The following is a 16,835-nucleotide window of genomic DNA, read 5'->3' as shown; positions in this document are numbered from 1 at the left end:
AGGAGTTTGTGTGGAAATTTTGGCATGGATCGGGGCAACGGTTGTGGAGATATGAGCAGGGCAAAAGTGTGACTCACTGACAGACAGCCCGTGGAGCTTTTGAACCTTGTTGGGGGATATTTTGATCATTGCGATAATATCGTAAATCACGATTTCTTTGGTCACAATAATCGTGACATGAAACGTTCACATGGTCCCATCCCCTCTGGTGAGCCTCACCGTTGGCGTCGTGGGAGTACTCCACGCCGGCCACGGTGCAGCGCCGGAACACCATCTTGTTCTCCGTCAGGGTGCCTGTCTTGTCGGAGAAGATGTACTGCATCTGTCCCAGATCCTCCGTGATGTTCAGAGCCCTGCACTGCAGGTGAGAGTCTGTCTCCTCGTCGTACAGCTCCGCGTCCTGATGGATGAAGTACACCTGGCAGATCTTGACGATCTCAATCGACACGAAGAGCGAGATGGGAATCAGCACCTAGGAGGAGAGAGAGAGAGCCGACAGGGCATTTGTTACCAGAGGTCATTTACAAGTCCGAGCAAACACACCCGACTGGCTGGCTGGAGGAGACGATGTATTGCTCTCTCGTGCGAGAAAAGAACTCCCGTTTCACGAGTCAGGGGCCTGATTGTCTCTTTAATCTATTAAGCCCGGGAACGCATTATTACGAATTATTACTTTAACCATTATTGTATGCTTTAAATAGTGAAAAATCACACTCGTGTGAACTGAGCGGTGGTGTGTGTGTGTGTGTGTGTGTGTGTGTGTGTGTGTGTGTGTGTGCAACAGCGCCCCTCCCTTAACATGTGTGGTCAGAAAAGGTTACTGCAGGAGTGCAGGCTACGGACACGGAGACAGACAGACAGACAGACAAACAGACAGACAGACAGACCCACACACACGGCCACGTATAGGAGCGTTGTGACCACCGCTCAAAAATAGCAGATATACAAGCTCACAGCGCGGCACCGAGTCATAGAGTTGGCACCGAGTGCTGCGCTGCGAGCTTGTAGATCTCATATTTTTGAAAAATCGTGAGCATTTGTGCAAGTCTTTGAATATTTTTGACACGATTCTATAAGTGTCTTCTAAATCCATCTAGGGTTTTTGAAAAAAAAAAAAAAAAATCACACCCGTGTGAACTGAGCGGTGGTTTAACCACCAACCCCCCCCCCCCCCTCCCCCCTTCCCCCCTGTGTGTGTGTGTGTGTGTGTGTGTGTGTGTGTGTGTGTGTGCGTGTGTGTGTGTGTGTGTGTGCCTGGTCTGGCCTGGCCTGAAAACAGCGCCCCTCCCTTAACATGTGTGGCCAGAAAAGGTACTACACCACAGGCTACATACAGACCCACATACAAACCCACATACATACAAACAAACAAACATACATACCTACACACACGGCCACGCTATGGAGACGGTGTGACCACCGCTCAAAAAAACGCATGTTTCTATGTGAGTGGTTCTCAAACTTTTTCATTTCAACCTCCATCTCAAAATATTATGTATCAGGGACCCCCCAGATGCAAATATTTGAGTTATATTTATTACATATTGAGATATATTCAAAGATTTTCAAAAATTTTCATGATTTAAAAAAAATAGCAGATCTACAAGCTCGCAGCGCGGCACTCGGTGCCGCGCTGTGAGCTTGTAGATCTGCTATTGATTTAATCGTTAAAGCATAAAATAATTCCAGTTCTTGGCGGGTTAACCTTCAGTCCATGTCGTATCATTTTTTTCTTACAAACGCGCATTTATTTTGTGGGGAAAAAAACTTTTTTCAATTCCAAGTTGTGTTCTATTTATATGCCCCTGGCGTGATGAAGTTAGCTTTCTCACACAACTCCACAGGGAAATCAGACAGCTCTTAACCCACTGTTAAAGTGGGTACAACTGAGGCACAGTGTTGGCAAGCATAATGATTTTTTTGCCTACAACACAAGAGCCATAAGTGTTTTTAATTCAGATCAAGTTTCATAACATTGATGGGCCTCAAACTTTTCTCAATTATTGTTTGGAGGGTACGCATGACCATAAATCAATCTCTGATGAAGATTTAATTAATCTGAAGTGTCACTTGATACCAAGGGATCGTACTGCGACAGCTGACATTTTGTCGAAACATTTCAACGTGACATTTCAACATGAAGGCAAAACACTACCAGCAATCAATAACTGACAGTTTGTAAAAAAAATTAAAGAAATCTCCTTTTGATTTGTAACAGTATATGGTTTATAACTTTACAAAGAGACAAAGTTAGGGCTGTCACAATTATTACATCATCGTCTAATCGCAATTATTTGACGTAATCGCAACTATTTTGTGATAATCGTCATAATCGTTTACATGTTGAATTTTTTTATACATGTTCAAACATTAAAAAAATAGCTCACAACGCGTCGCAATGCGACGTGTTGTGAGCTTGTAGATCTGCTATTTCCACTATCAATGTTATTTTTTAAGTGTCAAGTTGTCAAACATGTCCTTCATTTCTTTGTATATTTAGGTTATGTGTCATAACTGCCATGTGCAACTTCAAAGCCTACAAGCCAAACAGAAATGTAATTGTCAACGACAAAAAACACAATTATATCGTTAATCGCAGTTATTTGAGTGACAATTAATCGTCATGTAAAATGTCATATCGTGACAGCCCTAATGGTTTATAACTTTACAAAGAGACGTCGTCACTCATCTGTCCAGATCTTGACGGACCAAACTCATTGTAAAGATACTGATGTCACACATAAACAGAGGATGTCATGGACATTAGGACTTGGTGATTACGTTTATGATTAATCCAATATAATAATATACAAGCGTTTTAAATATATATTTTTACGATTTTTTATATCAACAAATTTAAACAAAAAGATTCTTTATGACTGACTAATTCCATTAGTCTGATTAAACACATTTGTGCACTTTGTAGTACAATGATGTCACACAAAAATAGCTAAAATAACCGATCAACAAGCTTATAAAATACGGATGCTATACTGTACATCTTTAACATGTCACATTCTCCCACCAAAAAATAGATTATTTTGCTAAAATCAAAATCGAGTTTTTTGCAATCGACTAAACCAATTAGTTTGATAAATTGTTGCAGCCCTAAAGGACATTTCCATCTCATACATACAGCTTAATTGTTTTTGCTTACTGGCCTCTTTGCATACCGGGAGAGGGCTATAAATCAATTCCTCTCATATAATGTATCTTCATGTTTGATTAGATTACCTCATTGCACACACACTACTAAGGTTGCATAGCGATATGATACATTTATATATCTATAGAGGGACAGTAAGGTTGCATAGCGATATGATACATTTATATATCTATAGAGGGACAGTAAGGTTGCATAGCGATATGATACATTTATATATCTATAGAGGGACAGTAAGGTTGCATAGCGATATGATACATGTATATATCTATAGAGGGACAGTAAGGTTGCATAGCGATATGATACATTTATATATCTATAGAGGGACAGTAAGGTTGCATAGTGATATGATACATGTATATATCTATAGAGGGACAGTAAGGTTGCATAGTGATATGATACATGTATATATCTATAGAGGGACAGTAAGGTTGCATAGCGATATGATACATGTATATATCTATAGAGGGACAGTAAGGTTGCATAGCGATATGATACATGTATATATCTATAGAGGGACAGTAAGGTTGCATAGCGATATGATACATTTATATATCTATAGAGGGACAGTAAGGTTGCATAGCGATATGATACATGTATATATCTATAGAGGGACAGTAAGGTTGCATAGCGATATGATACATTTATATATCTATAGAGGGACAGTAAGGTTGCATAGCGATATGATACATTTATATATCTATAGAGGGACAGTAAGGTTGCATAGCGTTATGATACATTTATATATCTATAGAGGGACAGTAAGGTTGCATAGCGATATGATACATTTATATATCTATAGAGGGACAGTAAGGTTGCATAGTGATATGATACATGTATATATCTATAGAGGGACAGTAAGGTTGCATAGCGATATGATACATTTATATATCTATAGAGGGACAGTAAGGTTGCATAGCGATATGATACATTTATATATCTATAGAGGGACAGTAAGGTTGCATAGCGATATGATACATGTATATATCTATAGAGGGACAGTAAGGTTGCATAGCGATATGATACATTTATATATCTATAGAGGGACAGTAAGGTTGCATAGCGATATGATACATTTATATATCTATAGAGGGACAGTAAGGTTGCATAGCGTTATGATACATTTATATATCTATAGAGGGACAGTAAGGTTGCATAGCGATATGATACATTTATATATCTATAGAGGGACAGTAAGGTTGCATAGCGATATGATACATGTATATATCTATAGAGGGACAGTAAGGTTGCATAGCGATATGATACATTTATATATCTATAGAGGGACAGTAAGGTTGCATAGCGATATGATACATTTATATATCTATAGAGGGACAGTAAGGTTGCATAGCGATATGATACATTTATATATCTATAGAGGGACAGTAAGGTTGCATAGCGATATGATACATTTATATATCTATAGAGGGACAGTAAGGTTGCATAGCGATATGATACATTTATATATCTATAGAGGGACAGTAAGGTTGCATAGTGATATGATACATGTATATATCTATAGAGGGACAGTAAGGTTGCATAGCGATATGATACATTTATATATCTATAGAGGGACAGTAAGGTTGCATAGTGATATGATACATGTATATATCTATAGAGGGACAGTAAGGTTGCATAGTGATATGATACATGTATATATCTATAGAGGGACAGTAAGGTTGCATAGTGATATGATACATTTATATATCTATAGAGGGACAGTAAGGTTGCATAGTGATATGATACATTTATATATCTATAGAGGGACAGTAAGGTTGCATAGTGATATGATACATGTATATATCTATAGAGGGACAGTAAGGTTGCATAGTGATATGATACATTTATATATCTATAGAGGGACAGTAAGGTTGCATAGTGATATGATACATGTATATATCTATAGAGGGACAGTAAGGTTGCATAGTGATATGATACATTTATATATCTATAGAGGGACAGTAAGGTTGCATAGCGATATGATACATTTATATATCTATAGAGGGACAGTAAGGTTGCATAGCGATATGATACATTTATATATCTATAGAGGGACAGTAAGGTTGCATAGTGATATGATACATTTATATATCTATAGAGGGACAGTAAGGTTGCATAGCGATATGATACATTTATATATCTATAGAGGGACAGTAAGGTTGCATAGCGATATGATACATTTATATATCTATAGAGGGACAGAGGGCATATCTCCTATTTAACCCATTTAGGCCGCATTATTACGCATTAATACTTTAACCATTATTTTATGCTTTAACTATTGAAAAATAGCAGATATACAAGCTCGGTGCCGCGCTGCGAGCTTGTAGATCTGCAATTTTTGCAATTTTGTTTAAATCGTGAAGTTTTGTGTCTTTGGGTCTTTTGACCCGATTCTATCCACCTGTTTCCGCGAGAATTTACTGTAGCATTATCTGCGGAACACTTCCGGTTAACAGCAGACATACAAGCTCACGTCGCGTCGCAGATGCAACCGTTGTGAGGCTTGTAAATCACACTCAACTGTGGCGCCGGAAGCTGCCGCACACCTTCTGCGCAATGCACGATGGGACGTTGGAAAGTTGTGGATAAATCTCTCCTAAATCCTAACAGGTTTCTGAAAAACCTACCTTTCTATGTCAGTGGTTCTCAAACCTTTTCATGTGAAGGACCCCCAAAATCATATGTATTTGGCCACGGACCCCAATATCAAAATATTTAATTCCAGGGACCCCCAGAAGCAAAATTTTAGTTCGCTTTAAAAAAACACACATTCAAAGATTTGCTCAAATTTTCACAACTTTTTCAAAAATAGCAGATCTACAAGCTCTGTGAGCTTGTATATCTGCTATTTTTCACTAGCTAAAGTATCAAATAATTTCAGGCCTAAATGGGTTAAAGGTATATTCAGTGATTGTATTTCATTTAAATAAAAATATAATTGGTAAATGTTCCATTCATTCTCTTCATTAGAATCTGTGCTGACCATATAAGGACTTCCACCATGGCCCGTGTTACGAGCATAGCTAGATTCAGTTTTCAGAGGTGGCCAGCCAGTCCTCAACCAATCAGAGTAGAGTATGGCCATAGTTATGTTATGATGTTTAGTTATGATGGTCAAAATAAGAGTTTTGAGAACCACAGTCGCTCTGAATTAAGAACGTCTGCTAAATGCCTAGATTGTAAACTACTGAACTCATAAAATGCCACAGTCTCGTAGTAAATCAGTATCATACACATCCTGAAGCTGAAGACGTAGGCCTACCGATATTCAGTGATTGGGTCAAATGATCAAAACGAGAACATTAAAAATATATAAAAAACTAAACATTTCCACGCTGTAAGGCCAGTAAGGGACAAGATGACCCCCGGCCAATTTCATTATCACTGAATACACCTTTAAAAGGCACTGCAAAGTTGTTTCTGTAACGGGAGGTTCTGCGGTGGCTGTACCTGAAAGACGATGATCAGGGTGAGAAACAGATAAGTGGCCGACAGGGCGGGCGATAAGTCCGTCCCTTCAGGACTGAGGACGTCAAACACGGGCCTCTTATCGCCGTACTGGAACATCCACAGCCCGTGACCTGGAAGAGCACAGGCACAAGGTCATCTCATGCTCAGGAACAACAAGATATAAATAATACCATGGCTTGGTCCTTACTGTAAGCGCTGACTTCCAAATCATCAACTGGTTCTTTGTCTTTCTCGGTCGTGTCCGAGATAATTAGGACAGGGGCCAATACTGATACATTCACAAATTGGCACCACCCAAGGTGACCGTACGTTTTTTACATTTTTATGAGGGGTCAAACTAGGTTTTTTTTTCCATGATTCTGAATCCAGTGCAAGCATCTGTTTTGCACGAAAAACATTCTTTGGGCTAAAAACGACTATGGTTTAGTGATGAAAAGTGATGAGTCATCACTTTTCACACTTTTGAGGGGGACCCCCTAGTTTGACCCCTCATATGCTACTTAAAGCAGATTAATATTTAGCTTTTTTTCCCTGTATCCACCTGTTTCCGCGGGAGTTTACTGGAGATTATTTGGACCACACTTCCGGTTTAACAGCAGACATACAAGCTCACGTCGCGTCACAGATGCAGCCCGTTGTGAGCTTGTAAATCACACTCGGCTGCGGCGCCGGAAGCTCGGTACAACGTCTGCGCAATGCACTATGGGGCGTTGGAAACCCGTGGATAGTAATGGGACACCGACTCTAGCGGGTGATAACATCAATTAAGCTACTTCTCAGAAAGGGTTATCATACCAAAATGTAAACTAGAGACATGTAGGAAGACAAGAATGTAAAAATCGTACGGTCACCTTGGGTGGTACCTGTATCAGTATTGGCCCCTGGCCTAAATGAGGCCCGAAGTGGGAGTAGGGCTGTCACGATTGTGACATTTTACATGACGATATTTCTTTTATCTGTGGCAGATATTTTTTTTTATCTGTATCTACCATCCACTTTGAATGGAAAAATATCTGGAGAAAGAGATTTTTTTATCTGTTATCTGGCCCAGTGGGAATGGGCCTTAAAGCATAACATAATAGTTAAAATCTTGCAATCCAGGTCTACATGGGTTGTCTACGGGTGTAATCTTCTGCAGAAAGTCCCCCCAACGCCACTTGTGTTTTGCATGACGACCAGAGAGAGCGTGCTTTAATACGCACCGATGGCGGCGAACAGGCACATGACCAGCAGGATGATGACACACCAGAACACGTCCACGTTCATCTGGCGCTCCAGCTTGCTGCGCTTGTAGCGCGGCCCGTTGTTGTTCAGCATGGCCTTGGTCTCATGACCTGAAAGACGCCGGGCGTTACTAATGGCTAATGACCACAAAAACACAAGGTCCAATACAGGGAATGACACAAACAAGACACACACACCATGCAGACATGTGAACAAGGGGCGTCAATTGGGTATGGCAGGGGTATGCAGCTGCCATACCACATGGGTCCAGGGGGGGAAAATAAAAGTTACTTTTAAATATAAATCCATGAATGTCTCTTTGTCTATCTGTGCTGGTTATTATGTTGTTAAATTACAGTAAAATAACTACAAATGCAAAATGTTACAAAATGGTCACTTTAACTCATTCCCTGCCAGGCCCGATAGTCCCGAGATTATTCCAATGTCTTTCCCCGCCAGGCCCGATAGTCCCGAGAATTTAAAAAAAAAAAAAAAAAAAAAAAAAAAAAAAAAAAAAAAATTTTGACCCCCAAAAATGGAGTAGGCATGATAGCAATCGCGAAATTGCATGTTTAACCCCCATAGCAACCCCATCTTTCAAGCATGGCAGCCATTTTGGCAGCCATCTTTGTTAAACATAGTGGCTGTTATCTCATGAATGCCTGAACGGATTTCCATTCGGATTTTTTTGTTTGAAAGCTGTGAGCAATGTGGACACACGTGGTGCATTATCTAGGCATGGGTGTGCATGATCCGTGCACACCCAATTACATGGAAGTCTATGGAGACGTATGGCAGGTGGGAGTACGGAGGTATGTTAAAATGGCGGTCAATGTGTTAACAAGGTATTATAAAATATATTCTCCACACTTTTATTCTCTCCATTTTGACCAAAATGGTATATTCCCAGGTTCCGCAGGTCAGCCAGGCCATATCAAGCCCAAGAAACCATAGAAATTGGGGGGAAAAAGTAAAATGTACTTAAAATAAATGTATCATGCCTGTTGCTAAGGTATGGCAACATGACTGGTGTCTTGCACGCGCGCCTGACACCAGTCATGTTGCCATACCTTAGCTTTTTCTGAACTGACGCCACTGATGTGAACCTGAAATATGGAAAAAACGTTTTCTTTTGTAGGTTTTCTATTACTAACCTCATGGAGACTAGAGTTCAATAATATTGTTTGGTTTTTGATCCATTCCTAAAACAATCATTTGATTACAATACATTTACCCCCATTGATTCCGGATGGGAACCCAAATGCATTTGATTATCATCTCACAGTTACACAGCCATTCTTCATGTCGCTGCCTCGCGGCTAATAACGGACGCCAGCGCACACGCACATTGATTGACTGCTTGCTTTACAGTTTGCATAAAAAGCTGAAAGTACACACGTCACACACACAGTACGGGTCCTATCGGGTCCTCTCGGGTTATACACATGATGATTACAGTCCCGTGTTCCGAAGTGTTCCGAGGAAAAATAAAATAAAAATCGAAGAAATTCCATAAGAAGTAGTGAAAATAGCCGATCTACGAGCTTCTAGATCTGCCGTTTTCACTAGTTTGGGTCCGGGGCAAACGTCTCATTTCTCTTTTGGGTCACAAGCTGAACAGTTTGGGAACCTCTTGTCTAGAGCAGTGGTTCTCAACCTTTTCAGGCCATGACCCCCAAAATAATCATATTTTAACTGGGGACCCCCAGACCCTGACAAGCAAGCACTAAGGTTGAGGCATTAGATTTTGTATATCACGGTTCTATTGTGAAAATAGCAGATCTACTGTGTTGTGAGATTGTAGATTTTCACAATTTCTGCCTCTAATACCGGTATTTGACCATTTGGCCAATGTCTAATTTGTCATTTCAGAGGTATTAAAAAGTCCTTGAACTGTCACTTTAGAAATGTGCAATACACTTAAACTTTATGTTGGTTTGTTTACTGTTGAGTGAGAAAACAGTGTTGCACATTAAGCTAATAATCTGGGGACCCCCCCAAAATCATCTGGGGACCCCCTCGGGGCTTGGCTGACCTGCATAGATGACGATGCCCAGCGCCTCCTCTGTGTTGCGGATGGTGCAGCCCCTCAGCAGCAGGTTGTCTTTGTACAGGCCGTCTCTTCTGCCGCTCCGGTGGATTCTGACAAAGTCAAGAAGAGTTTCCAAGATGTCAAAAAATATATATATTTCAACTAGGGATGTAAAAAAAAAAAAAAAAAAAATCGAAAATCGACTCAAAAAGTATGAGTTGAAAAATGTATTTTTTAAATTTTTAATTCATTTTTTTCTAAAGTTTTTCCCCCAAAAATGTTTTAATCGCTTGTTCAAAAACTTTGTAAGCGTTAATGTTTTCCAAATGTGAGCATGTCTGTGTTGTGCATTAGTGTACGACCGATATATCGGCCGCCGGTATCGGTGAAATTTCCCGCCGATATATATATATATAAAAAAAAAAAGAAATGTCCACAAAAGCTATCCAGTACACAGCTTACACAGTAAATCCAGTCCACAGCTTAAAAAATAAAAGCTATTAAAGTCCACAAAAGCTATCCAGTCCACACAGTTTACACAGTAAATCCAGCGCATTTATGAGGGCTCTGAATGATGTAATGACATACCTTGTCCAGCAGAGCGCGCCCTGCCACATGCCACATATAAACAATGAGCCTCCAACATTACAGCCCTCAACATGACTCTTTTTAGAGACGTGTAATCGATTCAAAGATGCGCTGCAGCCCTGCACGATTCTGCACCAAATGCAGTGAGTTCAGTGTGGATTCCAATGCAGTGATTCAATGTAGATCAGTGGGATTTGTCTGTCACAGACTCAACTTCCCTGCTATGGTTCTGTTAGCTTCCAAAACAAGCTAGTAGGCTAACGTTCCGTCCACCCCTCGCTGCTAAAGAGTCATAACGTCTGTGGTTCTATGTTAAAGAGTCATAAAGTCTATGGTTATGTGTTCCTTCCCCAATAGTAGGCTGTGTATAATCCATAGAATGTAGAAAGAACAAGTGAGCCCTCCTCCTCCATTACTGTATGGTGAATTGACGATGGACTGTGTTTGTGTCAGCCAAGCCCAGGCCTGTCAAATGAGAAGGGCCATTTGGGCCAAAATTGCTGTCATATGAGAAGGGCCATTTGGAAAAAAAAAAAAAAAAGAAAAAATGCATAGTCAACGAGAAGCCCTTTAGGCCAAAATTGCATAGTCAACTCTTCTCATACTGTCAGGCCTGTCAATGGCCTGGATTGTGTGTGTGCGTCAGGCCTGTCAATGCTCCTGGATTGTGTGTAAAAATATAATAATAATAATAATATCTAATTTGCTGCCGCCGCCCAATTTTCCTGAATTGGCAGCCATTTTTTTTTCAAAAATATTTTATATCGGTATCGTATCGGTATCGGTGATGGGCCCCCCTCTCTTGTATCGTATCGGTTAAAAAAAAAAGCCTATCGGTCGGACACTATTGTGCATGCATGCATGCATGGCAGATTCGCATGCATGCTGCGCTCGTCAGGTCCGCGGACTACTGTTTGAGAAACACTGCTGGACTGGTCTGATGCACGCGTCATAGCGGTGCGCGCTGACTGGATGTGTTTTGTTCACCTCCTGCCTTTGCTTGCATGCTTGAAACGAAAGCTCTCTTGTTAATGGCAGCGTCGCCTCATGTGCGGTGATTTTGTCAAGATTGACAATAAAACACAACGTAAAATACACTACTCGTCGTTAATGCGACACACCCGTGGACGCGGTCGGGGAGGGAGGCAGACCAAAGCTCCACATTTGATACACTAGCCTGGGGTGTCAGCCAGAGCGCTCCCACTACGTTCCATGGACTTTGTCACTCCGCTTCTAGTCTCTAGAGAACAGACTCCATGCTAACGTAAGGAAGAGCAATTATTTATTATAATTATTATTAGGGCTTTGATGCAAGTTCTGATGGGTGCAGCTGCATAAGTTGTGTAGCTTAAAGTAATGCGCCGTTGTGCTCTCCTCTCAGCTGCTGCTTAGCGGGAAAAAAAGTGAAAAAAGTCGCTCGACACTTCGATTTTCGGCCTCGACCCGTCGATTCGCAAATAATGTGTCGGATTAACATCCCTAATTTCAACGCTCTCGGGGGGAAAACCTTTCAGGAAATGTAATAAAGAGGAAAAAGGGGGAAAAAGAGTGTGTTCGAAAGGACCCAATGTAGTTATTTTAATCACAAGCTCTTGCTAATATTTTTCGTTGGTATTTATAAAACACACTTAACTCACTGAACGCCATAAACGTCTTATACGTCTTTGGACCTCGGTGCCATAAACGTCTTTTACGTCTTTTTAATTAATCAAAAGTTTTATCATTTTTTCATAATTGTAATTTCAAAAAAATCGCTCTAGAAGTTGGCCATATGCCTCCGTGACCTGAGCGATACGGCCGATTTGACTGTAGCACCAGTGTAACACAGTCCGGCGGAAAATCGGTATAGCCGAAGATTGGTTCCGGCCGTTTAAATGTTATCTAAAACGTTCGTTTATACACTTTCCCGTGCATCCCTGACGAACTATAAGTACTCAAAAAACGCAGAAAATTCTCAGGATTCCAGCGGTGCCATCCATTCTTCTCTACCTATCCTTGATCGCGATCGCCAGGGTTCCGAAGTGTTATAGCATGCTAGCTAAAAGGCCTGGCCAAAATGTAAACAACAGGCCCAAACCAAAAAAAAGATGGACGTCTTCTTCCTTCTTCTGTTAGTTGATCAGATAGTAGGAGACCACCCTCTGGTGGTTTTCAAATGGTATTGCACTCCAGATTGCACACAGGGCCCATCACAGCACACACATATGATGATGATCAAGACATCTTACACATGTTCTATTGAAGCCCAAATCTAATGATAGGATATATATATATAAATATACATGTTTTCCTTTGTAAGAGGGGTAGTGTGGCTTTCGATAGAAGCATAGATTTATATATGTAATTTAAGTACAAAATATGATTTTGGCCCCCATAAAAAGGCAAAATTAAGCAAAATGGCTGGCACCAGTTTTGTAGATTTTGAATAAAGGGTGGCATTCACTGAGTTAAAGGACAACTTCCCCGCTGCACACGTTTTCAACCTATCTTCTTCATATAATTGGTCGTCACTAACGGTCATGATAAAAATAAAACGGTACAATTTTTTTCCTATGTCTCATAACTTCAGAAAACCGCCAGTGTTTCCAGTGGTTTTTATTAACACAATAGAACAGTTGCATCCATTATAGCACCATGACTTTCCAGGAATAGAAAGACTGCAGTTTCTATTAGCTTGGATTCCCCATCTTCATGTACAGTATGTAAAGTATATTATGAAATGTATGACACGTGATGTTTTAGTTCAGCTTTTTGCAGTCTTTTAGCACCGCCATCTTTGCATGTCTTTTTGTGAAGTACAAACTGATCTCTTTTGTAATCAGTTTTTACTTTTAATTAGTGGACTCTGATTTTAATTACCTTTCTAATCAAAATGTCGGGAAGGTACGGTATGTAAAAAATAAATATGGTTCATGCCTAGTGCCATGATTAAACCGAGCCAGCGTGTACGAGGACAAATACAGCTCCCCGAGACGACTTCAGTCCATTCTGCTGAGCCACTCCATCGATCACGCTCTAAAGCACCTCTCAGTCTATTCCCTCAGAGAGAGAGAGAGAGAGAGAGAGAGAGAGAGAGAGAGAGAGAGAGAGACGCCTTATCTCAGCACAAAATCCCTCTGATATACAAACACTGACCTCACCGGCAACTCTATTGGCGAGCACCGCATGGGCACCGAGTCAATCAGCCCCGATGCGCGGCTTTATCGCTGACCCTCAGATCTCGCTTCACACAACAAAAAAAAAATCTAACATTTTTATAGCTTATCAGGATCATCGAGACCAATCCCACGGAAGGCTTGAATTCATAAAGCGGCTCTCTCCTGGGTGGCCCGGCAGGGGGAGAGGTTCAAAACCCCTCTTAGTCTAAGCTCGTGGACGGAAAAAAAGGGAAAGAAAGCGAGACGTATATTGAGCAAGTATAAAATGTGGAGGGGGTCGGGGGGGCTGTTATGTGCCTGTATAGTGGGAGAGCGCTAAGTTTTTAACATGAGCCTTAATCCCATTACTAAACCCAGGATTACAAAGTGAGTTAACTTAACCCGTTTAGGCCTTAGAATTATTGACTGCTTTACCTATCGAAAAATAGCAGATATACAAGCTCACAGCGCGGCTGTGAGCTTGTAGAATAATCGTGAAAATGTGTGCAAATTTTTTGATACATATTTTTCAAAGCAAACTTTTGTAACTCAAATCTCTGCTTCTGGGGGGTCCCTGGAACAACATATTTTGAGATGAGGGTCTGCGGCAAAATAAATGTAATTTTGGTGGTCCTTGACATGAAAAAGTTTCAGAACCACTGACTCAGAGGAAGGATTTAGAAGTCGGGGTCAAAGACCGGGTCAAAGATATTCAAAGACATTTTCACGATTTTTCAAAAATAGCAGATCCACAAGCTCGCAGCGCGGCACTCGGTGCCGCGCTGTGAGCTTGTAGAGCTGCTATTTTTCAACAGTTAAAGCACAAAACAACGGTTAAAGCGGTTAAAAATCGAACGCGACTCGGGCGCGTTCCCGGTAATTGAGGGTTAAATAGTCAGGGTGTCGAGAGCGTTTAGCCCGGGGAGTGACGGACGCTCCATCATCTGCAGCTCCTATTGAAGCAGCTCTCTCTCTCTCTCTCTCTCCGACGTGTCACAGTGTCAGCATGTTTACTAACAGGCAGCCTTCAGCCTTTGGCCTCTTGGCAGCAGGCAGACTGATAAGTCACAACCATTACAGATTAATAACCGTGTCCCTGGGCTTGCTTGCCCCCCCCCCCCCCCCTCCCCTCCCCTCCCCCCCTCCCCTTTCTTTAAGCGGTTTGCCACGGTTCACGGGTCGGCCCCTTGTCAACGCAGCACCCTCGGTCAGTCCCTGAATTGATCAGTCTGAGACACTCTCAGGCACACACGCACACACACACACAGTGGCAAGTGAGTGAGATTGGACTCGGTGCCATTGCCCGCCCGTAATGTAATAAAACATGGTTGAGACAAGCGCCGTCCGTCCGTCCCCCCTCACCTCCTCGACCCCCCCCCCCCCCCCCTCCCCCATCCCCTGCACTCCACAGTAGCCTGGCAACGGAATGCTGGCTGCATCTGCTCTCTGTCAGCGGCCCAGAATAAATGTCAGAATCATGTGGGCTTGCGGTATCAGCTGACTGTACCCCGTCTCTCTCTCTCTCTCTCTCTGTGTCTCTCTGTCGAGCTCAAAGCACGTCCGTTAATGCAGTGTTTCTCAACCTTTTTTTCTGCATGGGCACACTTTTCATGTCCCAAGAATCCATGGTCACGCCAACATAATACGGGGGTGTAAATATCGTCACTGTCGGGAAGAAACCTTGTATCTCCAAGTTTCAAATGTGTACGTTTCTTCGCAAAGTAAAGCCCTGCTTCATCATACAAGGCTGTCGCACAACAGTAGTGAAAACAGCAGATCTACAAGCACACAACGCCTCGCACCGCGAGGCGTTGTGTGCTTGTAGATCGGCTGTTTTCACAAGTTTATAATCATTTTTAAAATGATAGATACAACACTGGCTTTCAAGCAGTTTCAAGGGGCACACTTGACCCTTCTCAGGGACACACCAAAGGTCCCCAGGCACAGTGGTTGAGAAACACTGCCGTTGGTATCGCAATTCATGCAGCCGATGTGTCCCGATGAAAGATTATAGGTTATTATAGGCAAACATACAATCTACGGCCAAAAGATCACAACACGTTGGGAACTTGTAGTTCAGTGCATGTATTTATCTATCAAAGTTTAATTTGTTTTTATTAACCATTTGGTTCCTAGGTTAAATGTTCTCAAATAGAAACTTTAAGCAAATCCAAGTTTTTGTAATTGATTAGAAAATGTTGCACTTTTAGACAAAATATCAGTCAGAATATCCTCAATCGGCGGTCTAGGACTATCCACAATCGCAAAGAGAATTGGACCCAAAAATCGGTCATATTTCGGTCTCTAGCTAAGAGCTCATCCGACGGGCCTCCCCAGTCCCACGGCAGAGGGACAACCAGACAGCAAGCGAGAACGCTTGGCTCGTGTACACACGTTGTTGAGAATCGCATGGCTGGGCAGTGCGGGTGACAAAAGGTCACAGATACATCATCGTTCAGGTCATCCAGTGGCTGCTGCTGCCTCAGTTCAACTCGGGAGATGAATTTGATCTCCTTTGTGAAAGAAGAAAACACAACGTTCCCCTTGTCCCCGAGTAGCTCTCGCTCTGCGACCCTGTGGCAGTGTCAGCGTGACCCGATTTCCGGCCCCGCCGTTTCGAGATAACACAGGCCAGCCGGGGGCCGCGAACGGTTGGTTATTATGTGCTCAGAGCAGCCCAGACAGTGCAAACTGAACCGCCCCTCAATCAATTTCTCACTGGGCCGATAGCCGACCTCAGACACTCAGCTCCGACTCAACATTGCTTTCAACACCTCCTACACAGACAACATATCCTCAGAGTTCATTCAACTCCGAGAGAGCAAACAGCTTTCGACCCGGTGGACCTATTTTGGACAAGCTCACAAACGTGTCGGTTTGTGAGCTTTAGGGCTGTCACAATTATTACATAATAATCGTCCAATCGCAATTATTTGACATAATCGCGATTATTCTTCATAATCGTTTCCATGTTGAAAAATGTTCATATATTTTTTTAAAGTAAAAACATTGTGGAAATAGCTGATCTACAAGCTCACAACGCGTCGCATCGCGAAGATCGGCTATTTCCACTATCAATGTTCTTTTTTAAGTATAAAGTTGTCAAATATGTCAGTAATTTCTTTGTTATTTAGGTTATGTGTCATATCTACCATGTGCAACTTCAATGCCAAAAAAACAAACAGAAATGCAATTGTCAACTAGCTGATCGGTTATA

The 16,835-nt window shown here is 41.8% G+C and overlaps 1 protein-coding gene across 1 annotated transcript in view; it reads right to left on the bottom strand.

The window, feature by feature from the left end:
* atp10a (ATPase phospholipid transporting 10A) overlaps positions 1-16,835 on the bottom strand; it is a 122,199-nt gene that overhangs the window by 81,488 nt on the left and 23,876 nt on the right. Inside the window, exons 4-7 of the mRNA XM_080735252.1 lie at positions 9,897-10,003; positions 7,840-7,971; positions 6,617-6,747; positions 220-472 (exon numbers count right to left, since the gene is read on the bottom strand). Coding sequence (XP_080591378.1) covers positions 220-472; positions 6,617-6,747; positions 7,840-7,971; positions 9,897-10,003 — 623 coding nt within the window. The remainder of the gene's footprint in view (positions 1-219; positions 473-6,616; positions 6,748-7,839; positions 7,972-9,896; positions 10,004-16,835) is intronic.

The sequence above is a fragment of the Nannobrachium achirus genome, assembly GCF_963921795.1.
Source record: "Nannobrachium achirus genome assembly, chromosome: 1".
Lineage (NCBI taxonomy): Eukaryota > Metazoa > Chordata > Actinopteri > Myctophiformes > Myctophidae > Nannobrachium > Nannobrachium achirus.
The sequence above is the reverse complement of the archived record's forward strand: the minus strand, read 5'-3'. Positions and strand labels throughout refer to the sequence as shown.